We start from the raw sequence: 26603 nt of genomic DNA on the forward strand, positions 1-26603 counted from the left end.
AACATACCAGTTTTGTTCTTACTCTTTCACAGAAATTAAACCGTGTTGTACACCGAAAAAAAAAATAAATTCATGTTTACTGATACCTGTTCTTTACATTTGCTTCTTTGTCTTCTATTTAATACTCAAGAAACCAAACCACTAACCTGCAACTATTATGTTATTTAGTCTACACTGTCTACATTATTTAGTAGACAATTAAAAAAAAAAAGGCAGGCAGATTGAAGTTCACATCTCTATGGAAATTTATTTTTTCATAAGCACATATTATTTCAACAGACATGCACAGTCTGTTCACAGGAGGAGGTGTGGCTATAAACCACAGGATTCTTTCACTGAACAACAATTCTATACAAATCAAACCTGTAATTATTAAGCAGATCCTTTCATTCCTAAAGTTTAAGACAGACCAATAAAATTTGTTACAAGAAATATAAGTAAAATCTCACACCAGCTAAAACCACCACTCAGACACGGATGAAATAAATTTAAGATTGATGTTCAGCATACTGTCCTTTAAGTGGAATATGCAATCTGCCTTTGATATTTGTAACAACTAGAGAATACTCCCCATCAAAAAGTAAATTCCAAGAATACTGATTTCCATGATTCCCCTGAAATTTAGCAAATAGTTCTCAAACCACTAACAACCGTTTGTATTCTGACCCCCTCAGTCCTGGAGGCCCATTACAAACCGGCTTTTAATGTCCCAAGATTTCAGAATGCAGATAACCTCAGTGGCCTATGGAACCTTATCTTGCTTCATAGGAGGCTTTCTGTTTTTAAAGAAATCCTAGGAATTTATTTACAACCTCTCAAAGGACATTAACATGGCGCTATCAAACTCAAATTTTGGAACACTGTCACTATTTTTGCATGAATTGAAATGGACAAAATCTAAGCTCAGAAAGACAGCTTTTTAATTTTCTGATTCATTCATTGCCAATACATTAGTAATGCAGCAGAATAGCTCCTTCTGCTCACAGACATATGCCAAAGCACTCTCTGCTCACCACAGGTACCAGCACGTAACTTTCAGTCAGCCAGAACAATTAACATAGCTTCATAGTCAGCATTTTAATTTTCTATCTTGATTGTATTTGAAATATAAAAATCAAATGTCAAAAAATAATCAGCAGAAGCAGCAGTTATGACTTTTCTAGAATTATTATTTTTCCCCAGCTATGTTGTACTTTTTGGCAAAGTTCCAAGAGGCAGTTTTTTGCTAAATGAAGTGTGCATCGTGGGATGGTTTATTTTACCCCTACCTGAGGAATAATCAACACCTTATTTTCCTAGGAGAAAAAGCCAGGCAGGAGGGCAGAGCTGACCACCTACTTTGCCCAATGAGACACTTAATGGACAAGCACAGAAAAGGCTTCACCCAAGCAGGCTGACAACAGTCCAGAGAAAGGGACAGGGAAAAGTGGGGAAGGGAGTTGCAGAGCATTTAAGTAGCCTGAAGCAGATGAGTTTGGAAATACGATTCTCTTGTTAGAAGAGTCTGGGAAAAGAGAAAAGGTCCAAGAGATTTAAATGAAAATCAGTTGAGATGAGGAGAGACTAGCTGGAATAAGTAGGGCTACAAATAACTGGAAACAGATGACTCTACTGGGAGAGACATGACAGCTGGAAAAATCAAAAGCCGCAGGTCATGGGGCAGAAAACCCTCATGCCTTCCACAGGCTCTGTGCATCAGGGACAGCTGAGTCAGGAGGAGTTTGAAGTCGTCACTGTTTGTCCTCCAGCCTCAGCAAGATCCTAAAAGACTGACTCTCTACTTTTCCTCTTCCTCTCTCCCATATACTCTCCCATTTTTTAAAATATCTCTGGGCCTTTCCACAATATTCTTGCCTCTGATTTTAGAGATGATGGGCTTGGATTACTACATCAATAACTAGTGGATCTTAAACTGATACTTCAACACACCTACAAGACATTCTACACAAAACCAACTACTAGAAGAATTTTAAAATGTATTTAGAAGGAAGTTTAAGATTGCATGTTTCTGCTTGGTACATAAAACGTTTCACTACTATTTGACTGAGGGAAGGGGGTTGTTAAATAGCTTCATCTTCCAGGCTTCTTAGGGCTGTTTGCTAAAAATTTTCTCATTCAAACATGCTACAGGCTAAAGTACCTTACTCACTCTCCAAATATATCTTAACAAAACTGTTTTAAAAAATACTACAATCAACTATAGACATTTTTATGACTCCTTCTGCAAGGTATTGCTGGTAACATGTTTCTGTGTTGAAAAGGACTCTGAAAAGAAATTAAAGTGAACATCTCAAACATTAAGTCAGAAATCAAACATTAATCTTATCATTTGTTACCTGAACCATGCCATTCTCAAGAGAACCCTCTTATACAGAATAACCAACTCCAGTCTTTTCAATGCCTAGCACTGATCCTACAATATCTCTGCCTCTGCAGCAACCTTCCCTTTTGCTTTTAACTCCCGACTGAAGCTTCCTTCAAGTTTCTTCCTGAAACTTCTGAGACCCTTTAATTTTTATCATACTAGTTTTCTTGTTTACACCAGAGTTCGTGTCAGAGCTGTAACTATTGATTTCATCATATTGTTATTTTTACACCATAAAAATACCGAAGCTAACTCTGCAATTTAAGCTAAAAATTGTTATCATTAACATTCAAATAATACAAGCTACATCTGCATCTATATAAATACAAACACGGTCAGTAATGGTACATTATGCGCAAATGTGTACAGTGACACCCTGCATACCCAACAGCATCTCATTCTATTCTTGCAACACCCAAGCACTGATTCAAAAACGATTTCCTGTTCAGACATGATCAAAAAATCAGTTCATAAAAATAAGACAAAATAATTTCATTTAAAATTCACATTTAAAATGTAGCTTCTTTTTGTCAGTGAAAAAGAACTATACTTGCTTTGATGACTTCAAATATTTTCCTTCTGGCTTACAAATTTACAGGAAAAGTACAAGCAAACAAAAAAAATTTAAAAAACCTGATGCAACTATCACAGAGAATACATATTTTTTTATGTCAGAATTCTTCAATTAGAGTGTGCAAATCTGTTGCGTGAGCCATTTCAAAACTGTAAAAACACACTCAATTCTAACCTTTTGCTATATCTTTTCATTGCAATTTTAGCTAGGGTGACATTTGTTTCATAAAATCTTACTTGCTACAAATAAGCAATTGTGGAACTACTGAAATGTAAGAAAACAGACTGGGTTAACTCTCCAATCAAAAGATAAATTTGTAGAATCACAGAATGGTTTGGGTTGGAAGGGACCTTAAAGATCATCTAGTTCTACCCCCCTGCCATGGGCAGGGACACCTTCTACTAGCCCAGGTTGCCCAAAGCCCCGTCCAACCTGGCCTTGAACCCTTCCAGGGAGGGGGCAGCCACAGCTTCTCTGGGCAACCTGTGCCAGGGCCTCATCACCCTCACAGGGAAGATTTTCTTCCTTAGATCTAATTTAAATCTACCCTCTTTCAGTTTAAAACCATTACCCCCCTGTCCTGTCACTACACCCCTGATAAAGAGTCCCTCCCCATCTTTCCTGTAGCCCCCTTTAAGTCCTGGGAGGCTGCTATAAGGTCTCCCCGGAGCCTTCTCTTCTCCAGGCTGAACACCCCCAACTCTCTCAGCCTGTCCTCACAGGGGAGGTGCTCCAGGCCCCTGATCATCTTCATGGCCTCCTCTGGACCCACTTGAGCAGGTCCGTGTCCTTCTGATGTTGGGGGCCCCACAGCTGGACCCAGCACTGCAGGGGGGTCTCATGAGAGTGGAGTAGAGGGGGAGAATCCCCTCCCTGTACCTGCTGGCCACACTGCTCTGGATGCAGCCCAGGATACCATTGGCTTTCTGGGCTGTGAGCGCACATTGCTGGCTCACAGACAGATTTCCATCCAATAATACCCCCAAGTCCTTCTCTGCAGGGCTGCTCTCAATCCACTCATGGCCCAGCCTGTATTTGTGCTTGAGATTGCCCCAACCCATGGGCAGAACCTTGCACTTGGCCTTGTTGAAACTGAACTTTAGGAGGTTTGCATGGTCCCACCTCTCCAGCCTGTCCAGGTCCCTCTGGATGGCACATCCCTTCCCTCCAGCGTGTGACCCCACCACACAGCTTGGTGTCGTAGGTGAACTTGCTGAGGGTGCCTCGATCCCGCTGTCCGTGTCGCCAACAAAGATGTTAAACAGCGCTGGTCCCAACCCGTGAGGGACACCACTCATCACTGCTCTCTACAATACATTATAACTACAATCACAGGATATTCAAGTATCAGCTAAGATAACAAACAGAGATGTTATTGGAGCTCAACAAAAATGGGGAATATGTTCTTCAGAACATTTATTTCAGTTTAAATCTAAATTAAAAAGCAAAACAGCATACAATTGTAAAAACTCTGTATCATACTTTGAATAAGCTTTGGTGATAGCCCTGGAACACTAACTGAGCTCCTATGTAGGAAAAGGCTTGCAATTTCACTTGACTTCTTTTTAAACAAACATGGTATTTTACCTCCTGATTTCAATTGCTTCATGTAGTATTTCAAGGAACTAACAAATGGCTGCTAAATTCTGTCCAGAAGTCATTACACTGGCACAAGGTGAAAAATACAGTTTGTAAAGCATTTCATAAAACTCAGAATACAACATTAATGATGGTATATTAAAACAACCCCTGAGCAAAGGTAACAAAATAGTAATCTGAAGAAAGGAACTAAAACTCCAGAACCTTTAATTTCTGTGATCTGCTACCCCTAGGATGGATTTGCAAGCTATTCACTGGCATGACAATATTCAACTCCATCTGTTAAAAAAAACACCAAGCCCACTCACAAGGTGCTGTAACAGTTTCAACAGGGCATAGGCATCAAATAAGAGATGTGTTTTTAAAAGTGACACCTTCTGCCAAAAAGATTATTCTGATGGCACATGGTGCCAAATTAGGCCCACATGTTTCAATGTGATATACATTGTGCTCCAGAACCCACAATTCCTTGCTATCCCACTGATAGCAAACTCATATAAAAAGTCATTAATTTCTTAAAAATGCCTTCCTGAAATATAAGAGAGTTAAAAGCCAGTATCTGGTACTGTCTGAGCAACAGAAATCCATACTCAATCTCATGTTCCCCTGTGTCCTGGTTTGACTGAGTGGCGGGGTTTTTTCGTAGCGGGGCAGGGAGGGGGCTACAGCAGCAGCCCCTGTCAGAAGCTTCTCAAAGCTCCCCTGGCTCCAGGTCAGACCCACCTTTGCACCAAGGCCGGGCCAATTAGCGACAGTGGCTGTGCCTCTGCGATAACGTATTTAAGAAGGGGACCCTGTGAGGAGTGGTGGGAGCTGTGAGGAGCAGTTGGGAGGAGAACGTCTGTGAACACCGAGGTCAGTGTAAGGATGGAGGAGAAGGGGGGAGGTGCGCCGGAGCAGAGACTCCCCTGCACCCCGCGGTGAGAGAGCAGGGCCGCCCCCTCTGCCCACCCTGTCACCGGAGGAGCAGATGCCGATTTGCGGCCTGGGGGGGCCCCACACCGGGACAGACAATCACGCCCGAAAAAGGCGGGGGGGACCCTGTGGGAAGAAGGCCCCACTGCTGTAGTTCGGCGCTGGGAGGATCGCAACATGCAGGGGTGACCCACACACCCGTGGGAGTGACTCGTGCCGGAGCTGGTTTGTGGAGGACTGTCTCCTGTGAGAGGGGGCTGCGCTGGCACAGCAGAGGAATGCCAGGAGTTTCCCTCTCCCCGAGGTGGAAGAAGCGCCAGGACTGACCGCACCCCCCACTCCCTGCCCCCTGCGGAGAAGGAGGTAGAGATATCAGGAGCAAAGCTGAGCCTGGGAAGAAGGGAGGGGTGGGGGAAGGTGTTTTCAGGATGTGGTAACACTTCTCACGGTCCTACTCTGTTACACAGTGGTGTTGTTAGTGTCTGTATTAAATGTTATGTTATTCTTTTCCTCCCCTAACAAGTCTGTCTTTTGCCTGTGCCGTAATGAATGAGACTATCCCTCCTTGTCCTTACCTTGATTTCCTGGGTCTTTTGCTATTCTCCTTCCCAACACTGGGGGGAAGGGCAGAGTGAGTGGCACCTTTGATTTATTTTCCCCTTCTCAGCGCTGGGGGGAAGGGGGGAGTGAGCGGCTGCATGGTACTCAGTTGCTCCCTGAGCTCAAACCACGACACCGTATCACAGTTACTCTAATCTTTACTGAAGTTACTGTCTCCCTTCCTGACAGAAAGGTTATGAATCCTCAAAAGTAAATAAATAAATGAATAAATAGATCTTTATGATAACTCCAGCAATGAAGTTATCACACCCATTCTGCAGCTTCTAAACCCTACAGCCTGCTGCACTGCTGTTTTGACATACATAAGATTTTGAAATTGGCAGTAAACTTCCTATTTAGCAATTATTAGCCAGGGAGACAAAAAGTAACAATCTTGGTTTACAAATACTTAAAGGAAAAGCAGCTTGCCACATTCTTAAATACTCTCTGATCTATCAACCAATTCTGTAAGTAGTAACAGAATTAAGTTACTTGAATCTGGTGTGAAAAGCTCACTAAAATTGATTTACAAGTTGGGTAAGCCAAAGAAACCCAGTCTTTTTCTAGCTCAAGATCTCCAAGAAAGGTGGTCAGCAAGAGAGACTCTCAAATCAGACACTTAAAAAGAACGTATCTAAAAAAAACAGTAGGAACACACTGATACAACTCTAAAACAAGAACTCACCTTTACCAAACATGATTTCTTACAGGTGGTTTACAAGCTAGCAGCATTGTGCTGTATTTTTTCATTTAATTGGCAAAATCAGCTTTCACATAGATATCCTAGAGACTTAAACTGCAAACGTTAAAAGTAATACAAATAATAACGAAAAACACTCTAGGATTTGATCTTTCTATATCACTGTCACTCTGATATTTCTAGCTTTCCCCACATAGCAGAAAAGTCACTTGCATGATTTTATGTTCCCCAAACATACAACCTCCCAATAACATTTTTTTTCCTAATTGCTCACCCTTTCTTACTACTTTGCAGTCTGCAGGAAGTACTTTTAATAAAGAAGGCCTGAGCTTTAGCTAAACCTTCATACTGAGCATTTTAATGAGTCAGTCCACACAGGACATCACAACTAGTGCTTTCCTAGAACTCACTGTCAACATTTGGAAACTAAAACCATGTTTTTTACCATGCATTTAGTCATCCTTCAGAGAGGCAAGTAACCTGCCTTTCTGTATGCTGTTATGGCTTGTCATTTTTAAGCCATAAAATCCATCTCCACATTTTACAGGAAAAAAAAAAAAAAAATCACTAACCTTGATACTATTTGGAATATAGTCCTAGCCTGGGATTTGCAAAGCAGACAAAATAAGATTCAACACTGAAAGGAAATCACATAATTAATACTCCTAAACTATTCTGAAAACCCCAAACTTCATTTTTCTGTATCCTAAAAATGACAAACTATATACATACATGAATTTATAATACCGCTTACCTTTCAGCAAAAGGCTGTATTTTGATCTCTATTGCACACCAAATACCTTTAACACCAAAACAGAAAACTTTTGACTGGAAAATTATTAAATATTCAAAGTCATTTTCTGCTATAGGTTGAGTTAAACATGAGTTGAGTTGCATAGTGCTAGTTTCCAATTTATAAAGCCACTTAGAAGCGTTACATAAACACAAGAGAAAGTAATTTTCTCCAAGTATTTGTACAGTAATTCCTCAGAGGAACAATAAGAGAGAAGACAGAACCAGAAAACACATGCAAATATTCATAACTGGCAGATTTACAAACATGAAACATCCCACATACTTGTTACAAAAGTCATTTCAATGACAGCTGTTACACCTACTACCGAGGGCAGCTCTAATGAACTAGAGACAGTCAAATTATTAGAAGGTAGCAAGAGGATCATGTAGGAACTAAACTAGAAAAACAAAACTGGCTAAAAGTAAAAAGGGTGTGAGGCTTGTTCTAGCAACGCAAAGTTAAAATACCAGTCTATTAGCTAATAGGAAAGCTTTCATGAAAGCATCTCTAACCTTTTTTGTAAAAATACCTTTTTGGCTTTTTCGAAAGATGATAGTTATGACCAGATATTTAACACTATTAATAGTTCCATGGTAGGAATGCAAATCAGAATACAGAAAAAAATACTGAGATTAATTTAGGTCCTTCAACTAAGCATGGCTCATAGAAATGCACAAAACACTGCAGTGTGGCACAAACAACATTCAAATCACTACCTACCACCTGAGAGTTTATACCACTCAAAAAAATTATGTGAGATTAGTATAGAGAGTACGTACAGCTTACTAGAACACCATATTCATAAGAACAGTGTCTACACTGACAAGTAGTCTAGGCCAACACGAACAGAACTGTAGAGTGAACAGATGCTGTTGAGAAGCTGACATCCACGTTTCAGGGAAGTACTGTTTGTTTGGTGAGGTTTGTTTTTTGGTTTGGTTTTCTGTGGCAGGGTGTGGGCTTTTTTGTTGCAGTGGTGGTTTTGTGGGGTTTTTTGGTTGGTTTGGGGTGGGGTTTTTTTATGTTTTTTTTTTTTTTACATAGAGCTAGCTCTAGTCCGAGCCCATGGATTAAATGTCCATTCGCTGCCAGACAGCATTAGAGACACTGTTGGAGCATACTGCAGTTTAGTGCCATCCAAAAGGAATCCAGTGTGCATGCTCAGAGAATAACTGGCAGAACAACGGGAAAACTGCAGAAAACGACTTGAGGATTAGTTTAACCAGGAATCAAAATATAAATAAAAAAGTCATAGAACAACATTAAAAGAGAGACAGGATCCGGGAACAAATTAACAGGAGTATTATACGTACAAAGTGAACCGTATACATTCTGCTGCAATAGGCACTGGTGAAGACTGTCATCGAGAATCCTGTGTCCACCTTGGGCATCATATTTCATTAAATATGCCCAGCTACTGTAGAGAATCCAGGTCAGAAATAAAGTTGCCAAGACATTTAGAAAATTATTTGTAAGTGAAGTTAGAAAGACCTGGTTTTGTTTACCCAGGTTAAAGAACAGTGGAAGTTTGTTTGTAGGTTAAAAAAACCACAAAAAATAAAAAAATTATTTGCCCATGTGTCCACTGAATATGAGTCAAAAAAAAAAAAATCAGAGACTTAACTGGCAGCAAAGTTTCACACTACATATTAGGATACATACAGAGTTAACGTACGAGATTTCATACTAGCACAGAAATAGCAAAGTGCTGAAAGACGTTACCTCACAGGTTACAAAGTCTCCTTTATTACATAAATTTAGTAATATCTACACAAACACTCAACTAGAGATGCTGTTGTTTATAGATGGATCTCACAGTGAAAATAGAGTAGATGACCTGTTGAGACTCATTCCAGGTACACATTTCTATAAGTTTATACTTTGTGTCACAAAAATACATTCTTGATGTTTTCTTTTAGTTTTTGTATATACACATATATACACACACATAGAGTATGTCTGTCTATACTTGCAATATTCCTTTATTTTTAAAATTATATATTTCAAAAATGCACATGTATTTATCAGACATTACTAGTTATTACGGAAACACCACCATTCTCAGAGAACGCAGTTTACCACTCTTTTAGTACATTTAAGCAGCTTTGCTTGTGCACTTATAGTGAATAGAAAGCAAGGAAGGTTTCTTTGTACTCTTCATCTCCAAGCGTCACCAGTATTCACTTTGGAATTTATAGTTATTACCATGCCCTTCCTAAATCTTGTATCATTGCCTTACAGTTAAAGACTTCTGAGCTTCCAAAATTCTTTATCAAACAATCTGATGGTGAAATCCAACCTAGATCTACAAGTTAAGAAACAATTATCAATTAATCTCTAAATATAGAAAAACTATTAAAGGACCAGCTGGCATTTTAAAATGATGAAAGCCAACACTGTTCTTTGGCATCAGCACTAGCTGGTGTTGCTAAGCTACTGCTGCTGCCCAGACAGTTATACACCATCAGGTATTTAATTCATGCAGGCCAGTGGTCTGAAAAAAAAAAAAACAAAACAACAAACAAAATGGGCGGAGGGGGGGAAGCACTCAAAATGCATTTTTATACCCGTAAAAGTCTAATCTTACCATCTGAGTCTATGGAGTGCAATATAGCTTGTGTCTATGATCAAACAGTATACAGATAAAACCAATTAGCTTTACTTGCCCTGTTAAATTACTTTGGTTTGTTTTTGCTATAATGTAACTATAATATCAATAAGTTTTTTATTGTTATCTACCTCCATTTTTTTTTTATTTTGATTTCTATCAAATAAATAAATGCCTTGATAAAAATCAGAAGAGGATTCTGCTTCTGTGGGCCAATGGAGGCTAGCAAATGGAAAAAAACCTATCAGCAAATATGATAATTTCTTGGGCAGTTAGATTAGAGCCTATGAAAAAAATGTTATTTAGTATGTGATCACTGTTCAAAAAATTTCTTTTGAGTTTCTCGCAGTTTCTATGAGATTATACTAGCAGTCTTTTCCTAATTCTTTCATCACCGATCACACTTATGATTTGCAGCTTCCAAATCCAAACCTGCACTTACTCTTTATAAAGTAACCTAGCTAGCCCTGATACCGCCATTATACTATTTAACAAAGGCAGTGTATTTAAAACTTGGAGAAGACTGCCAAATATCTTGCTAATCACAAACATCATCTCAATAGTGCTTCTTCTCTGGATTGACTTCCTTTTTATTTAGGACGTTATTTTTATGCCCTTAGCAAAGCTGTGTCATTTGAAAGTCAGCCTTTTATCTCTGTTGGTGCAGAAGAAGATAATTCTATTGGTAGATGACAACTGTGACCTCTAAAGAACCCTACCCTTCTTTTCATCATATGCTTTAAGGGCAAACTTTATAACTATGATGTTTTTTGCCTTCCTCATATAATTAAACTAGGACCATTATTAAGATCAATTACAAGTTTAATGCTTTCTAGGTTTGGATTTTTTTCCCCTATGGTGAATGCACCACCAGTTGAAAACCTATTCATGTAAAGTATTTAACCATTTTTTACAATCAAACAGTCAAGAATTATCACATAGGATTCTGCAGTCTCTGATCAATAATTTCAATGAAGGAGCTAAATGATGAAAAAAAAGAGCAATGGAAAAGATCATAGGTCTACAGAACATGATGGAAAGACTGCAGGTGTTTAATTTATTGATAGAAGGGACACTTGGTAGCTGCCTTCAAACATACAGAAGGCTACTGTGAGCTAGGAGCCTAGGCAATCTGACAAAAGCATCAATGCACAGCTCCTGGTTTCTCAACCAGGAGACCAGGGAATTGGAGACCGTTACTTTCATGGACAGAAAAGTTACTGTCAAAACCATGATATTCTTACCTCGTCAAAAAAAAGCATTTTCCGGCTCTCACAAAGTTTCTTCCTGAATAACTAACCTCCAATTTGTAGAAAACAAAATATGATGAGCAGTCCACTCTTGAAAGATCAGCCATCAGCTTACCTTGTTCTAGTTTGTTCCAACATCACGTTCTAGAAATCCCCACTACATATAAAAAAACACCCAACCAAAAAAAAAGAAGAAAATAAAAAAACCCCATTCTTTTTAGGAAAGAAAAACAACAAAAAAAACCCAACAAAAAAACCAGTAAAGAACTTTGCAGAAATTATTTTTAAATTTAAGAGGGTTGCTTCTAAATATCTGCAGTTCCACAGGATTATAAACCATGAAGCTATACATCTACTAATGCTACTATTATAATCCTAGATTTCAATGATAATATTCCTTGCATTATCTGTTAATACATTCCCTAAAGCCTTGCTACATACAGATCACTGGGTCAGTGAAACAACTAAATTCACTGTCTCTGCAACATGTTATAGTTATTTTTAAAAGATATAAGCAGGTTAAGCTAGAAAAAGTTTTAATTTCTCAGGGAAAGAAGAGCAAGAACTCATCACTGTTATGATTATTACAGTTCTCTCAGCACGTTTGTACAACCTTGTTATCCAATGGTATGGCATATTTATAGCTTACTAAAATAACAGATCATCACTTGTCAGATGTTGGAATACAGAAGGAACAGATAGCACATTTCTTAAGAAAGTACTTTTGGGATTGAGGAGGTGTGAATCCTGTCTGAGAACACACTATTTGCTTATCCTCATCTTCCCACTCCTCAGGCATTTCAAATGGCAGTTGGGGGAGCAAACATTTCTCCCAGTTAAGTGATAAAAGCATTCTTTAACAGATACCAAATACACCAATTCTTATACTAAAAATATATTTTATTGCATTACACTGAAGTTATCAAAAAGTTAGTGCCTGCTTCTGAGAAATCCAGTAAACCAATCTTCATCCAACTATAACCTTATGTTCTGAAATAGCTACAGGGGTTTCTTTTTTCATGCTACAGACACCACCTTTTCTAGTATACAAGCCTACCTTTTCTTTTTCAGCCTATTTCTTAGTAATTTAACTGAAAAATAATGCAATCCTTTTTTAGCAAATCCATGTTTGTAGAATTATAAAATAATTTTTCATCTTCTTCAGGCTGATCTCCTCAAAAAGTATTTTTTACTTTATCCAAAGTACCATTATATGTATTTATACCATCAAACCTCTCATTTCCGCAAGAGACTACTGATTAATATAATTATTGTGCATTATTGTTAATCTGCAGGCTCCTTGTGGGCATCTAACAAACATAATTACACAGACTGTTGAATTTTCTGCTTTCAGAAAACAGAACACTTCACAAAGCATCCCATTATTTTTAAGTATAAGCTTTTTACATCCTATTCACCTTTAGCATTTTCTATGGTCTATGCTGTTAATCAGAACTTCACATCCATCTGCTTTGTTTCATCCTGTAGGACTGCCTATAAGGTAGGACTTAATATAATTCTAAAACACAGAACCTATCTCTGGTTGCTCTTAAATAATAAGGAAAACAGGTATATGATTAAACATCTGCTTTCCAGCAGGTAAGACTAGAAGACTCACATTTGCAACAGCTGGTGACTAATGAGATGTTGCTTGTATTTTTCCCTGCTTTCATCAGATGACTCCTTGCTTAAAGATTTAACTTACTGGCCAAATGATTGAAACAGGTCACAGTTAAAGTGTGTATTCTACAATGTTTTACCTGAAATCTTTTTGCAAATATATATTCCTAACATTGTTTCTGTCTACCTTCTTAAACTCTACAGAAGAATTACAATAATAATGGCCTAAATTAGGGGTTCTCAACCTTTCCTTAACCATGGACCACCTTTAAATACCTTTTGTGGCCACGGACCACCAAGACTTAATTCAAGATTTAAAGCACTAGACTGCATCAAATATTTATTTCTATTTTCTCATGAAGGGTCTTCAAATTTGGAGAGAAGGGGAAATAAATTAATCTGTTAATGCACATACTCCTATTATAATATCTTTATTGCAATGATTCCATATGAATTTAAAATAATAACATCAACATTCTTCTTGCTCAAATGGCGCATTTTATGGTATTTTAATGTGCTAATTCCAAATTTGATGCCAATTTTTACATTAAAATTTGATGAAAAGTTTTTAAAATTCTTCTCACCTCCCCCCTTGCTTGTCTGTGTTCAGTCACCATATATTTTTGTTTACAGTTCCAGGGCCACCACTTGGAGGAACAGACTTCAGCCCCAATGTGGCCCTAAAGAGGGCTGTTGGGTTAAGAAGATGTCTTTAAGACAAAAAAACGCCTAGTTAAAGTAGGTCCCACCAACCATACTAGCACTGAATATACTAGCACGTCAGGGCAGGCATGGCAGGGGGGGCTTGAGTATGAGAGGAGCATTGAGGGGAGGGGGCTGTGGGAAAAGGAGGCGCAGTGCTTGATGCAGGTCAGACCAAAAGTTTCTGGGCTGGATGTTCCCGGGCTGGATGTTCCCCACCCCTGCATTAAGCCTTCATGGCCCCCCTGTGATGACATCGCAGCCCCCCAGGGGTCCGCAGACCACAGGTTGAGAATCACTGACCTAAATTATCTGTCTGAAATACTTGATCCTGGGCCATTTATACTGCAAGTAAAGGAGGTAAAAATTCCTTGGTTTAACATCTTTGATGTTATATGGTTAAACACGCTGAAGCAAGATACCAGAAGCATTTCTAGACCTTTCTGAATTAGGGAAACATTGCTTAAAATATTGCTCTAAATGAGCTAGTTTTCAAGAATTTGGGCTATAGCCCATTACTACGTTTTACTAGAGCATTCAATTTGGCATCAGATTCTTTTTCCTGGTTAAGTCAATTGCAGTAGATACAAGGAAATACGTTGTTTGGGGACTCTCGTGCAGTTCCTAAATGTATCTAATTATTAAAAAAAAAAATCTAATTCTTATCTTCCAGGAGCTCTAGAATTAAGCACATGTAGACTTTTTTATATGGGGAAAAACTCATTCTTCATAGACCTATATTGTTTCATTGATGTTATATAAATCACAACAGACATGGATGAAGGGGAGCAATTTTCAGAGTAGCAAAAAATAACCACCCTCCAAAAATAATTGTTCATTCCAGAAACATTAAGGATTGAAAAGTAACTGTGATTCAAACTGACTCCTCTTTTGTCCATTACTTCTTATCTTCTCGGTTTTTCAAAATAGGTTAATTAACCAGATAAGGCGAGATAATTACTTGTGTCATTTTGGAACCAAAACAGCTGATCCAAACAAAACCTCAAGTTAACCCCAAACAATGCATACTGTAAGGAAAGCTTTTAAACTGTCAGGACCCAAGAAGGAACTGTCAATTGGAAGGACATCTACAGTTTGTCTAGTGATGAATTATAGTTCCACAAGCAAAAAGTGTACTGCTTCAGAGGAAGGTTCAATGTCAGAAATAGAAAATTATTTTGCTTCCTTCTACCTTCCTACCAATTACTTTAGATTCACAAACCAATGAAGGATATGATTGAACACTTCAGACAATCCTCATCTAGAACTGACAGGTACTGTCACTGGGGATAACTTTTCCTAACAGCTGGTTTGACATTCAGGCTTTCAGACATTCGATTCACAGTCAGTTAGGTTAAGGAAGATGAGCACATGGTCTATGTTAAGAAAGATGAGCACATGGTCTATGTTAAGGAAGATGAGCACATGGACTCTGGTGGACAGCAAAATGCCATTCTGATATTGGTTATACTTATTATCAGTGTAACCCTTTATCGTTTGTACTGTCATTATTGCTTTTATAGTAAAGGTTCCTTTCCACTCAAAGGGCAAATATTATGTATCAACAGAAATTAGTCTGTCAAATCACAGTGCGAGTTTTTTAAAACCTCAAAGGAAAAGCTGCATTGACTATTTATACTACTTAGCTAAAAAAATATATACTGAATAAGCATGAACTTCAGAAGCAGATACTGATGCTTTAGTATTTTTGCTAGTTATTGCATACTGTAATGATATTTCACATGATCTCAAAGTACAGTCTGATGGTGAAGCTTTATTTCAAATCTATGACCTGATTTCATGAGGAAGGAAGGGAAATTTTTAAGAGGAGGAAAGGAAGAAATTCTTTAATTACTTCCTAAATTCTTTAGGCCTAGAATAATCCTTGTTACACAGGTATAAATAGGAAAGAAGTATGTCTTTCAAGAACTCTTTTAAAAAGGCTAATATCTTCTCTTCTACCAGAACAAGCATGAAGAATTGGCTATATGAAGGACTTAAGCCTATATATTAAATCTGCCTCCCACCTACCATAGCAACATTACTAATGTCTTTCTGAAAGGACAACCATTGCTGCTACAATTCCTACCTTCATGCATAAAAAGCAATATGGAAAAGTTGTTAACATTTTGCCCAATCTGTACAATGTTATCAGGGAAAGAAAGTGCACCTGCCATCCCATCTGTCCTCTCTTTCAGTCTTGTCTCCACTATTCTCTCTCTGTACCATGCAGCAGGCTCTGTGGTAGAAGTGTCAGAGATGCGTCAGAGACATTGTGTGATCCAGCCGTAAGAAATTCCTACATGTACAGACACAGTGATAATGTGGACTCAAGGACATGAGCTTGTTATTTTACATCTATTTTTTCTTTCTTTCTTTCTTTTTTTCCCCCTCAATTGTGTCTTGAGGCTTGCTTTGTTCTGGTTTTAGTGTTATTTTAAGCATGAAGATTATTTATACCATTCAGATGTATTTAAATAAACTTCAATTCCCTAAGTCAACTTTTTTCAAGTATCCTTTATAGCCAAATATTTGCAACTAAAACTCAGAAATATTCTTCTTTGATGCCCCCTTTTGCTCTTTACATGTAATGAAAATTTATTTCACATTAAATTCTATTCCATTTAAAACTACTGCAAAACAAAAAATTCAAATCTAACATGTCTTGAATTAACACTGCTCTTTCAGAAAGCAACTGTAAAGGCAGAAAGGAGTACGAGGGCATCCATTTGGTCCAAGAGATAGGCTGGTCAATACACTTTCCTAACTATTACTATTTGCAATAGATACAATAACCTTTCAGAAACAAAACATGTACTTCTCAGCTGTCAACATGTCTGTATAAGAAAGCAAGAGGAGACTCAACTACTCTTCATCTGGAGATCCCATACTTTCATTAGGAGTTTTCCAAATATATTTTTTACTTTAAAATCATGAACATCAAAACTGAAACTTCCCACAAGAATGCTAAGTGATCTTTCCCCCCCTCAGGAAAATTTCTATTTAAGAGGAAGAATTTAAAGAGTCAAGACAGTAGCTTGGTAGTCCAGATCACCTGGGACATGTAAAACAGATTGAGTTCCCTTCAGAGCAACATAAACACGGGACCTTGAGCCTTTACCTCCTTCACCCCTCATGACCCATGAATACTACACTCCTAGTTGTATGGAAATGCTGCAGCATTTCATTCTTTCACAAATTTTCAAACAGTTTTGGATTTAGCCTCTGGAACGATAAAATTTGAACCATCACTACTTTCGATATATGACAAAACCCCTTTCTCTCAATATTATTTCCAGAACAACATAGCAGCCAGTATGCTAGCCACACGTTCACAGCACTATTTTAAGGAGTGTGGCTTAGAAAGTTCTTGATGATTGTTTACAGAGTCAGAAATTGAAAACCTCCTAGCTTAGTACCATTGATCAACAAATGCTTTCACTGCTATAACAAAAGAATACCATTCAGTTTAACTGTTCTGCTAGAACCACAATCACTAGAATACATAACAGTGAGATAATTACTTGTGTTTATTATTGATAAATGACATTGTCCACTGGCTCTTTACTATGAATGTTGAAATAATACCTTTTTTTTTTTTTTTAAATTAAAGAATAGCCTTACTTTGTGCAGCAGGCCACAAATCTACCACAAATCTTAAAAATAGCTGCATTCACAGTTTTCACCTAGATGAAAATAAGTTTCTTTGAAGAGTGAATGTAAAAATGACATTATAAAGCTACATGTTTATTATCTCTCAGTGCCTCTGGATTAAGCATGTTCAGCTTTAAAACACATGTTTTTATCTTGCCTGGCACTGAAGGTTTATTTAAAATCTTCAGATTAAGCCATGCTCTGTTCTGCTACAAACAGTAGCAAAAACAATCTCATAAGTAAATTATATCCCTCATAGAAAATAATTCTGCTGAGATGGACTTTTTATAGGTGACAGGAATAACAAAACTATATAGTTATCAATGAAGACACCATTTGATTGTTCTGTAGAACATAAATTACTCGTGATGATGGCATCTAGAAAGAAAGAGAGTTCGTATTTAAAACTGAAAGCAACCTTCTGAAGCTCGCAACTCTTACTTCATAAGTTAGACACAAAGGTTTAAACTTGTAATGCTGTTTCAACTATCCATGTTTAAATCAAGCTGTTGTAATGAGCAGAAATGCAAGTTACATTCAGTTTGCCTCCTCCAAGCAAAAAATACATATTCTTCAAAGTGCTTACATTTTGTCTTTTTTATCTGGATACTATAACAAGAATAAGCAAGTCTACACTTGTTAGAATAATTATTCCTTTTTTTTTTTTTTAAATCACAATCTATCTGAAATCAATGTCTCATTTTAAGTGATGCAGCAGTAATTCAGAGAAGTATTTCTCATTTACTGCAATTTAGCTCAAAAGTACTCAAGATACTCAAAAGTGACACACACAGAGCACTGGCATCTGGCCCTCAGAGCTGGCTATTTCACTCTGCAGACCTGCATCAAATTACTTATGTAGATGTAAACCAGTATGGAGTAAAATTCTGCCTAGTAGAAAAGATTACTAGTAATTTGTAGGGAGTTCACATCCACTGCACAATACAGGAGTTTTCAGATTGGCCTTACAAGTTCTACCTGAATTAGCAAAGAGTAAATGGAACAGGAGCAAATCTGTTTGCAAAAGAATTGATTCTTAAGAAGACAGCATCCACACTACACACATATTGGATGGGTGGCCACTTCAGACAAGCTCTAGTCTGGTCCTGAGATTTAATACCTACTGGCAGTCAAATTGCATTTTCTATGCTCTTAAAGCACATCTTTTGGTTTTATTTTATCCTCCGTGAATCAAGTTTGTGTGGTCTGAGAATGCTCCACAGCGTGAATGAACAGTGAGTGGGAGCACATACATGATCAGAACTAAAACACTGATAAAGATGCATCCACAGACTACCAAAAATTATAATGATAAATTATATTGGAGAGAGGAATTTCAAACAGCATGAGCAAGTACTTTTAAAGAAATTATGAACATACTGTTCTTAGAAATCCAGATTGTAGTCTGTGGTTATGCGACAGAGTGTGTGATTCTGTGATTTTGCCAAATAGGGAAGGCTTAGCTTTGGGGCATTTTGATCTTAAAATACTGCCTGCACATAAGTTATGATGTTCTAAATGCATAAATACGGCTCAATTATAAATTCCCCAGTTTTGTCACATGTGCATAGTATTCCTTTAAAGCAGTGTGGTTACTCCCACAGAGAAGAGGTAATGACCACACCATATTCTGCTTCTAGAAGAGTATCTTTCTTTAAATACACCACTGAAATAGTTATACTCCTGTAAATTATGTATTTTCAGGCAGTTCACACCTTACAGAGTCCCATTACCTCTTCTGCCCTTTGATTCCAGAAGGCACAGGAGTGAACAGAAACATGAATTGTGAAAGAACAACCAATTAAGCATGGTAATTCACAACTCATTCCTTCAATAAGTTGCAACATACAACTAAAATGGAGGTATAATAAGTTCAGCAGCTGCTAATGACTGGATTATTGACCTTGGAAATTCCCATTTCAACCAAGCTACTTATCTATTCCTAAATTTCTCAGTAGACTAACTGTTTCACACAACTAGTTGTAGTTCCAGGGCAGTATTTACTGTCTCTACACCAAATGATCATACATTTCCAGCATAAAAGAATGTCTGGAAAGGATAACCAGAATTCAAGAAAAATATTTCTTTCCTAAAGAGACTGACACATACACCCATCTTTCTACTACAAATTAAAAAAAAATTAAAAAACAGTATCTTAACCTGACAATGGTAAGAGACTTACTTAAAATGTAATATTTTTATTCTGCAGTTTGGCTGCCTACAGAAAAATAAAGGTTTCAGAACACAGGTAATTTATAATAATACAGGATAAAGAAAGAAAATTGATGCTATTTCCTCCCTACAGATGGGACATGTCCCTTGCCCCGTATCATAATGGGGCATCTTTGCTTTCTTTAACTATTCCTTCCTGTAACACAGGAAGTCGTTAAATTAATTTGCATGATCAAGTGCTCCTCAACCCCATAAGGCTTAGGCAATAGAATATACTCAGAAGCAATAGAAGTTGATTTGCCTCATGAAACAAATAACGCTGGCTCCATGAGACTGCTATTTTCCAGTGCACTGAAGACAAGAAATCTCGAGGTTACACTTGTCCCAAAATCCTCAGGAAGTTACAAATAGCTATTTTACCATGTATAGTTCAAAGAATAAGACAGTAACACTTTCCAATTGTTCCTCTTTCCAGCTGTCTAATTTGCTATCGTTCCATCTGGATATGGAAACAACATTTTCACCCATGAATCCACTGTTCCAAAACACTGCCTTACCACAGACTCCAGAAAGTACAGAGAACGTAGCCAAGGCTTCTTACTCCTTATGATTATATGAAGCATATGATCTCTTTCTGTACACCACCACCACAGGTTTTAACTGGCACTTAATATCAGGTTATAACAGCCTTGTTCTACTTTTTTTTTTTGTCTGTCACACAATATGGTCATGATGTACAAAATCAAGAATGCTAACAAAATTAATAATGATCAGTTATCTAGACATGTTGCAATATTTGTGAATTTTATGAAGGCAAGAGGCAAGCCCATGCAGGTGACGTTTATAATTTTTTACTAATACTGTGTACCAGCAACATACATGCCTAGCAGGCTTCCTGAGACACAAAGCTCCAGATAATTGACTTCCCTCCCCAGCTTGCTCACATTTCAAAGCCCTGACAAACCCACAAAGGAAAGGAAAAGGATGCCTAAGGTGTTAGTAAATCCAACCCATGTAGTAGTCAGATAAAAACAGGATGGTGGGCTAACTAAAGGATGCAGCAGTAGACAGTAACAGACAAAGTCTCAAAGAACCACAGCATAATTCTTTTACAAGTATATATAGCTGGAGGTTCCACTACAGGTAACTAAAACTGTTACTCCATATTGCATTTCTCGAGTGAGGAGTTAATAGTGATCAGTCAAACAATACAGTACTACTTTTTCAAATTTGTCATCCAATCTAGTTGCTCATATTTTGTGACTATCACACTGGCTAAAACCTACCATGAATTGTTAGCCAGCAGCCAGATCCAGTAGCCACTTATCAGAAAAGAGACTGTGAATAGGCAAAAGACAGGTTAACACATTGCTTGTAGGATTTCTGAAGTGATCCACTTCCTGGTCTTCTAAATTTCATCAATCTGAAGCAAGGAACATTAAGATTACTGTTCTAGTGTGTGGGATGTATCATCTTTCAGGAATGACACAAGATCTTCAACAGCCACATAGGGAAATGAATTCCATTTGCTCCCTGAATCCAACTCTGATAATCTGTGTCAGAGGTCTGATAAGTCTCCTGAAAAGGAAAACTTTTTCAGTGCAGAAATTTACTTACTCAATTCCCAAAACAGCAATACCAGCTACTTCCAAAAGAAGCCTGAAAGAATTTGAATATTTACAGATACAGAACATTGTCTGAACTAGTAGCAAACTTCACAGAATAACAAATTGTCTATGATAAACTAATCATCTTGGTCGTGGAGTCCACAGATTTAAAATCTACCATTAGAACAATCATTTACAGATAAGGGATCTGGTCAGATAACCTTACCCAGACAGCTAATGACCCTTCTGTGGTTACAACAGATGTTCAAGAATGTTTCTGACAATTTATGCAAATTCTAGAAAAAAAATGAGTTTCGGCTAAGAAAGTTGCACATTAAACACTCAAGTTGTGTGTGATAACTAGAGGTACTCAAAAGAAGCAACCCATACTATATACCCTCATAGAGAAGCGTGTGGCACACTCAGAATTGCAATGGACATTTTGATCAAAACTACTTGATCTCCATGCTAGAGTTTTGTTTACACCTACAGCAGGTGGACAAGAAAGCTACCATTTAAGTCCTAGATATGAGATGATCAGCTCTGAGACAAATAAATGATATGTGTTAGCAGATTTTACAAGTGCAGTATATACAGTATATGCCACTCAATGCTAGTGGTAAGTTTACTTTCTCTTGAACAGGTTAGCTCTACTTTCACAACAGACTCTCTGTTGGCAGCAGGCTTTTCATGCAAACTAACACTCATTCCTCCAAGCCACAAAGACCACCACTCTAGTACCTCCTTTATTTCACCTGACTATCCACCAGCAATAATGGAAAACCCTAGAAGGGAAAGAAAAAGGGGAAAGGAGGAAGGAGAAAATCTGTACCTGAAACAGAGAAGAAGAGATAAACACTCACAACTGCTAACATCTTACTTGTTATCTCCCCTTCGCTTCCACAATGATTCTGCATAAAAACATGCTAAAACAACCTGCTGCATGTGAGGAACAGTCAGGGTCACAGACTAGTAGAAGCTTTTGAAAGTTAACTCCTCTATGCATCATCTGAGGGATTTAAACCTATTTTGTACAATGCCATTGAAGAATACAGAAAAGGCTCTACACCCAGCTTTCCCACTTAATAATGTAGACAAGTACATAATGTATTTCACATTTTCCATGAAAGAGCAGTTGGGTCTGAGTTCACCTTGACAATCTCCCTATATATCTGTTTCCCTTTTCAAAGAACACACACACACAAAAAAAAAAATGTACGTCACAAAACTTGAACACGTACTATACGAAAGCTGCTTTTGAACCAGAGGACTTTACTCATTTTGAATATGGGATATGGATGAAGAGAGGCAGAATTGAGAAGAAACTTAAGAGAAAAGACAGGCAGCACAAGATCTTCCAGCAACATACTTCTACACAAGAATACAACTGCTGTCAAATAACTATATATAAAAGAAGAGATAGCTTGTACTTTGCTCTATGTTCTTTTATGATTTCTACTGCCATGGTATGATTTTAGAAACCCAGGTAATCTTAGATTTAACTTAAAATTTCATTACTGCTTTCCTGTACTAGAAAGAACTCTAGTCTCTGAGGCTGGTAATGTTCTCAGAATTCTGGGATCAAGGCGGGGCAGGAAGAGTGGGGTACAGACATAAGATATTGCCAACTTCTAAATAATTTCAAGAAATTACAGCAGAGAGCAAGATTTGCTTTTGCAGTCATGCTAACACACCTCTATCAGGCCTGTGGTTTGCTAGTGTTCTAACACTGATACAGTAACCATAAACATTAACACACTTAGCTGAAGTGTTACAATCAACCTGAGCATGTACAAAGCCTGTAAACTACAAATTGGTACATGTTCTAGATTCTAAAGGGCAAAGAGTGAAGAAATATTTTCTTATATTCAAGCAACTATGGACCTACGAGGAAGACAAAGAACCTTGTCACTGCTTATACTTCTGGGAAAAGTTTCGCTGATGTACCAGAATAGCCTCATTTTGAGACCTATGCTTCCATGATCAACATGAGGCTAATATTCAGTTGTCTTAAAAGGATTAGAGCCACTTATGTTCATACATCTTATATGAAAAAGCGTGTACTTTTAGCCAACTGAGAGAATGTGAAGGTGAAATTGCCATTCTCCCAAATGAAAGGCTGCAATGGGAACCAACTGCCTAGCATTTCACCACACAGCTTGTAATATCTTGCCAATGATTTCTGCCTATGCAGAGAATCAATCAGTACCTGCCCATCTAACCCCCAAATTCCCTTGTGCTCAGTGTGAGGCTGACTCCCACTAATTACCTTAAACTCTCTTAATACAAAACATATGAAAATATCTTTTCTTTTCTTAATATGATGCTATAAAAGATAAGATAAAGCAAAATGCTTTAATTTATGGGATGATGCTTAAATAAGCTCTGAATTCTTCGAAGTTTTATGGAAATTATGGTGCCTTGTTCTTTAAATAAGATCTCACTGGTACAGTCAGTTGATTTGATTCCAAAAAGAAAGCGAGAAATCAGAACCTTTCATTGCATTTGATTAGAGAATTTTCTGTGAGGAGGGTAATATGCAGCCAGTTTTTTTTTTTTTTCCAACCAACTAGAATGTTACAAATATCGGGAAATTATTTTTCAAAAACATTTAAAACATTCTTAGCAAATTCTTGCAGCCTTCATTTATGTTGACAGGGCGGCTGGTGTCAAAAAGATGCTGAAAAGTGCCAATGCCAAGACTACTCCAGATTAGGATGTGCATTTCTAATGAGTAAAAACTACAGCATATCACAGTCAAAAAAATTAAAAAAAGTTTAGAATTGCTACTTGACCATCAAGCAACTCAGTTATTTTCTTCCAAAGCGGTGGGAAGTAGTTTGAAGGGAGTGAATATTTATGCCTGATTTTAGCACCAAGCAAAGAGAGAAAGGATATTTCCATTATTTTTCTCTCATGTCACTTAACTCACCTTTAGTTATTTCTTTAATTGTATTTTCCAGAAGCAAGCTAAAAACATTCACTCTTCCACAGAAATATTTTTCAGCTGTGAGTGATGATATACCTAGTTTTTGTTGAACTCTCTAAATACCTCAAAAGGCTTTTAAAAAATGCTGTGTAAGCAACTAAAAGCCTCAAAAAGATCTTTAGGGCTCACTGTACTTTAAAACTGCTCTACTCTTATTTCTTGATACTTAGAAATAAGGAGATTAGGAGAATAGTATGGCCATTCTCATGCTCTGATAGATCATTTATAAGGTAGAATTATTTTTTCAAAAAGTAAGCTCTTAATTCAGGAAACAATGTATACCCACCTCATGCTGATAACACAGGACAATAAGGCCTTCTAGTTAACAGTCTTGCAATATTTTCCCTGTGCCTTCTACCAACTCACACCACAGGCTGGAATCACAGCTTTCTTCTCTATGAGGAGCAAGTAACATTTATGAAACCTAACTGGAAACCATACTTTTCTACAGGTTACACTGCACAGAGAAAAATAATTAGAAGGCATCCACAACCAGAAAAACAGCATATCATAGAGCATACTCATAACCCCCAAAAGTCTCCTTCCATAAAGATTACAGGAGCTGGAGAAAAAAGGTGTTATTGAAAAAGTTGTGCTTACTGGAATACATGATCAGTTGTGTACATTCCTGCTTGGTCTGTCAAGATAAGAAACCAAGTCTGACTAAGCTGTGTTGTTTCAGTAGCACATTAATATGTAAGCAACCAGATTCTTAATTTAAAATTCACACCTCATCACAATGAATAGTTGCATATTAGCTTGCAGAGGTTGAAACGAAAAAGAATGATTACTACAATACCAAGGCTACTGGTGTAAACTGATGTTTCTTTTCCAGATTACAAAAAGTCCTGGTTAAATCGAGAAAAATATGAAAATAATTAATCCAAAACTACTCTTCTGGTCTGAAGGACTCAAAAAAAAAATAAATGGAGTAACATGCTGTGTAAGAGCATATTAAATAGCTTTTTGTTTAGTTTACACCATATCTGCAACATGCTCAGAACGGAATAACCTAAATAATTTATCTAACAGTTCTGTTTCTAACAAGCACTTCTAAAGCTGAAAACTCTCTGGTCTTTAACAGACTGAAAAGACATACTTGAAACCAATAACGCATTAAATTAAATGGGGCAAATCTTCACCAATAACACTGAGTCTGTTACTCAGAAACGTCTAATTCTCCTAATTCTCAAGTCCGATTTCACTGCTCCTGAGAGAAGCTTCCATGAACCAGTATTATACTAACACCCCCATGTGTGCATTGTACCCATCCACACACGGATTATCAGCACTGAGCGAGGCCACCTGAGTAAATAAGAGTATCAACTTTGGGCTTTTTTTTAAACTTATGCTAGAAGGATACAATGGAAAGTCAACAAGAGAGTCACAAAGGAGTCAGGAAGAGCCAGATTTGGGCATCTGCGTTCAGAACAAACGAGCTTTTCTCTCCGATAGCCGGTGCCGCGGCACCAAGGGCCGCTCCCGCGGCAGGACTTCGGGGCGCCCCAGAGCCCCAGGCCTCTCCGGCCCTCCCCTCAGCGGAGAGCTCTGCCATGCTGCCTGCGCGCCTTCAACCCGCTCCCGCCGTACTCCTCTCGCTACCTTCAGCACAACGCAGCCTGGGGCTGAATTCCCATCCGAGCACAACCCCGCGCCGAGACCTTGAAAAACGGCCGCGCCTCAAGGTGAGCTCTCGGACAGCGTCCGAGCCGGAGCCGATACAAACGCCAGCAGGGGACGGCAACAGCAGCCCGCGAAGCAGATGCCAACGCCGCGGCGACGCCGAGGGCTGCTCTGCCCTCCAACTTCCCCGCGACGCTGCGCCAAACCCCGCCGGCCGGCCCTTCCGACGGGGGCAACGAAGCGCCGTCACCCCGCCGCCGGGCGCGGAGACCGCCCGGGGCGGGGGAAGCGCCACGGCCGCAGCGGGCACGGCGCGTCCGACCGAGGATTTCCCACCCCGCCGTCCCCGCGCCTCCCGCCGCTCCCGTCCCACCTGTAGGCGCGGACCCCGCGGCGACCGCCGGGCCCGGCTAACGGGTGCGCGTGGCTGCGCCCCCCGTCCCCCGACTCACCGAGAAGCCGGCCCAGAAGGGGCAGGAGTGGCGGACGCGGGCCGAGGTGGTGAGCGCCAGGGCAGCGAAGCTGACGGCCACGATGAGGCAGCCGAGCACCATCTGCGTGACCCCCAGGGCCAGCATGGCCCGCGAGCGGGCGCGGTGCTCGCGCAGGCGGGACAGGCTGCGGGACAGCGCCGTGGGGCTGAGGGAGCGCGCCCCGCCGGGGGGCCGCGCCGCCCCGCCGCCGCCCGCCGGCATCCTCCGCCAGGCCCCTCACGGCGCGGCCGGGCGGCACCGCCTCCGCCCGCCCCCCCGCGCCCGGCGGAGAGGGCGCGCTCCGCGGGGCAGCCGGGCGCGGGCGCTGCGGGGCGGCGGGCAGCCGCGGCGCATGG

General features: G+C 39.1%; 1 protein-coding gene across 3 annotated transcripts in view; it reads right to left on the reverse strand.

Annotated features, from left to right (window-relative positions):
• The window catches only part of ENTREP2 (endosomal transmembrane epsin interactor 2), a 145524-nt gene extending 119133 nt beyond the window's left edge, over positions 1–26391 (reverse strand). For all 3 annotated transcript variants that reach the window (XM_074881015.1, XM_074881014.1, XM_074881013.1), the window contains exon 1: positions 26227–26391. In XM_074881015.1, coding sequence (XP_074737116.1) covers positions 26227–26352 — 126 coding nt within the window. In that variant the 5' untranslated portion in view covers positions 26353–26391. The remainder of the gene's footprint in view (positions 1–26226) is intronic.
• Positions 26392–26603: the final 212 nt, after the last annotated feature.

Source organism: Strix uralensis, chromosome 11 (genome assembly GCF_047716275.1).
Source record: "Strix uralensis isolate ZFMK-TIS-50842 chromosome 11, bStrUra1, whole genome shotgun sequence".
Lineage (NCBI taxonomy): Eukaryota > Metazoa > Chordata > Aves > Strigiformes > Strigidae > Strix > Strix uralensis.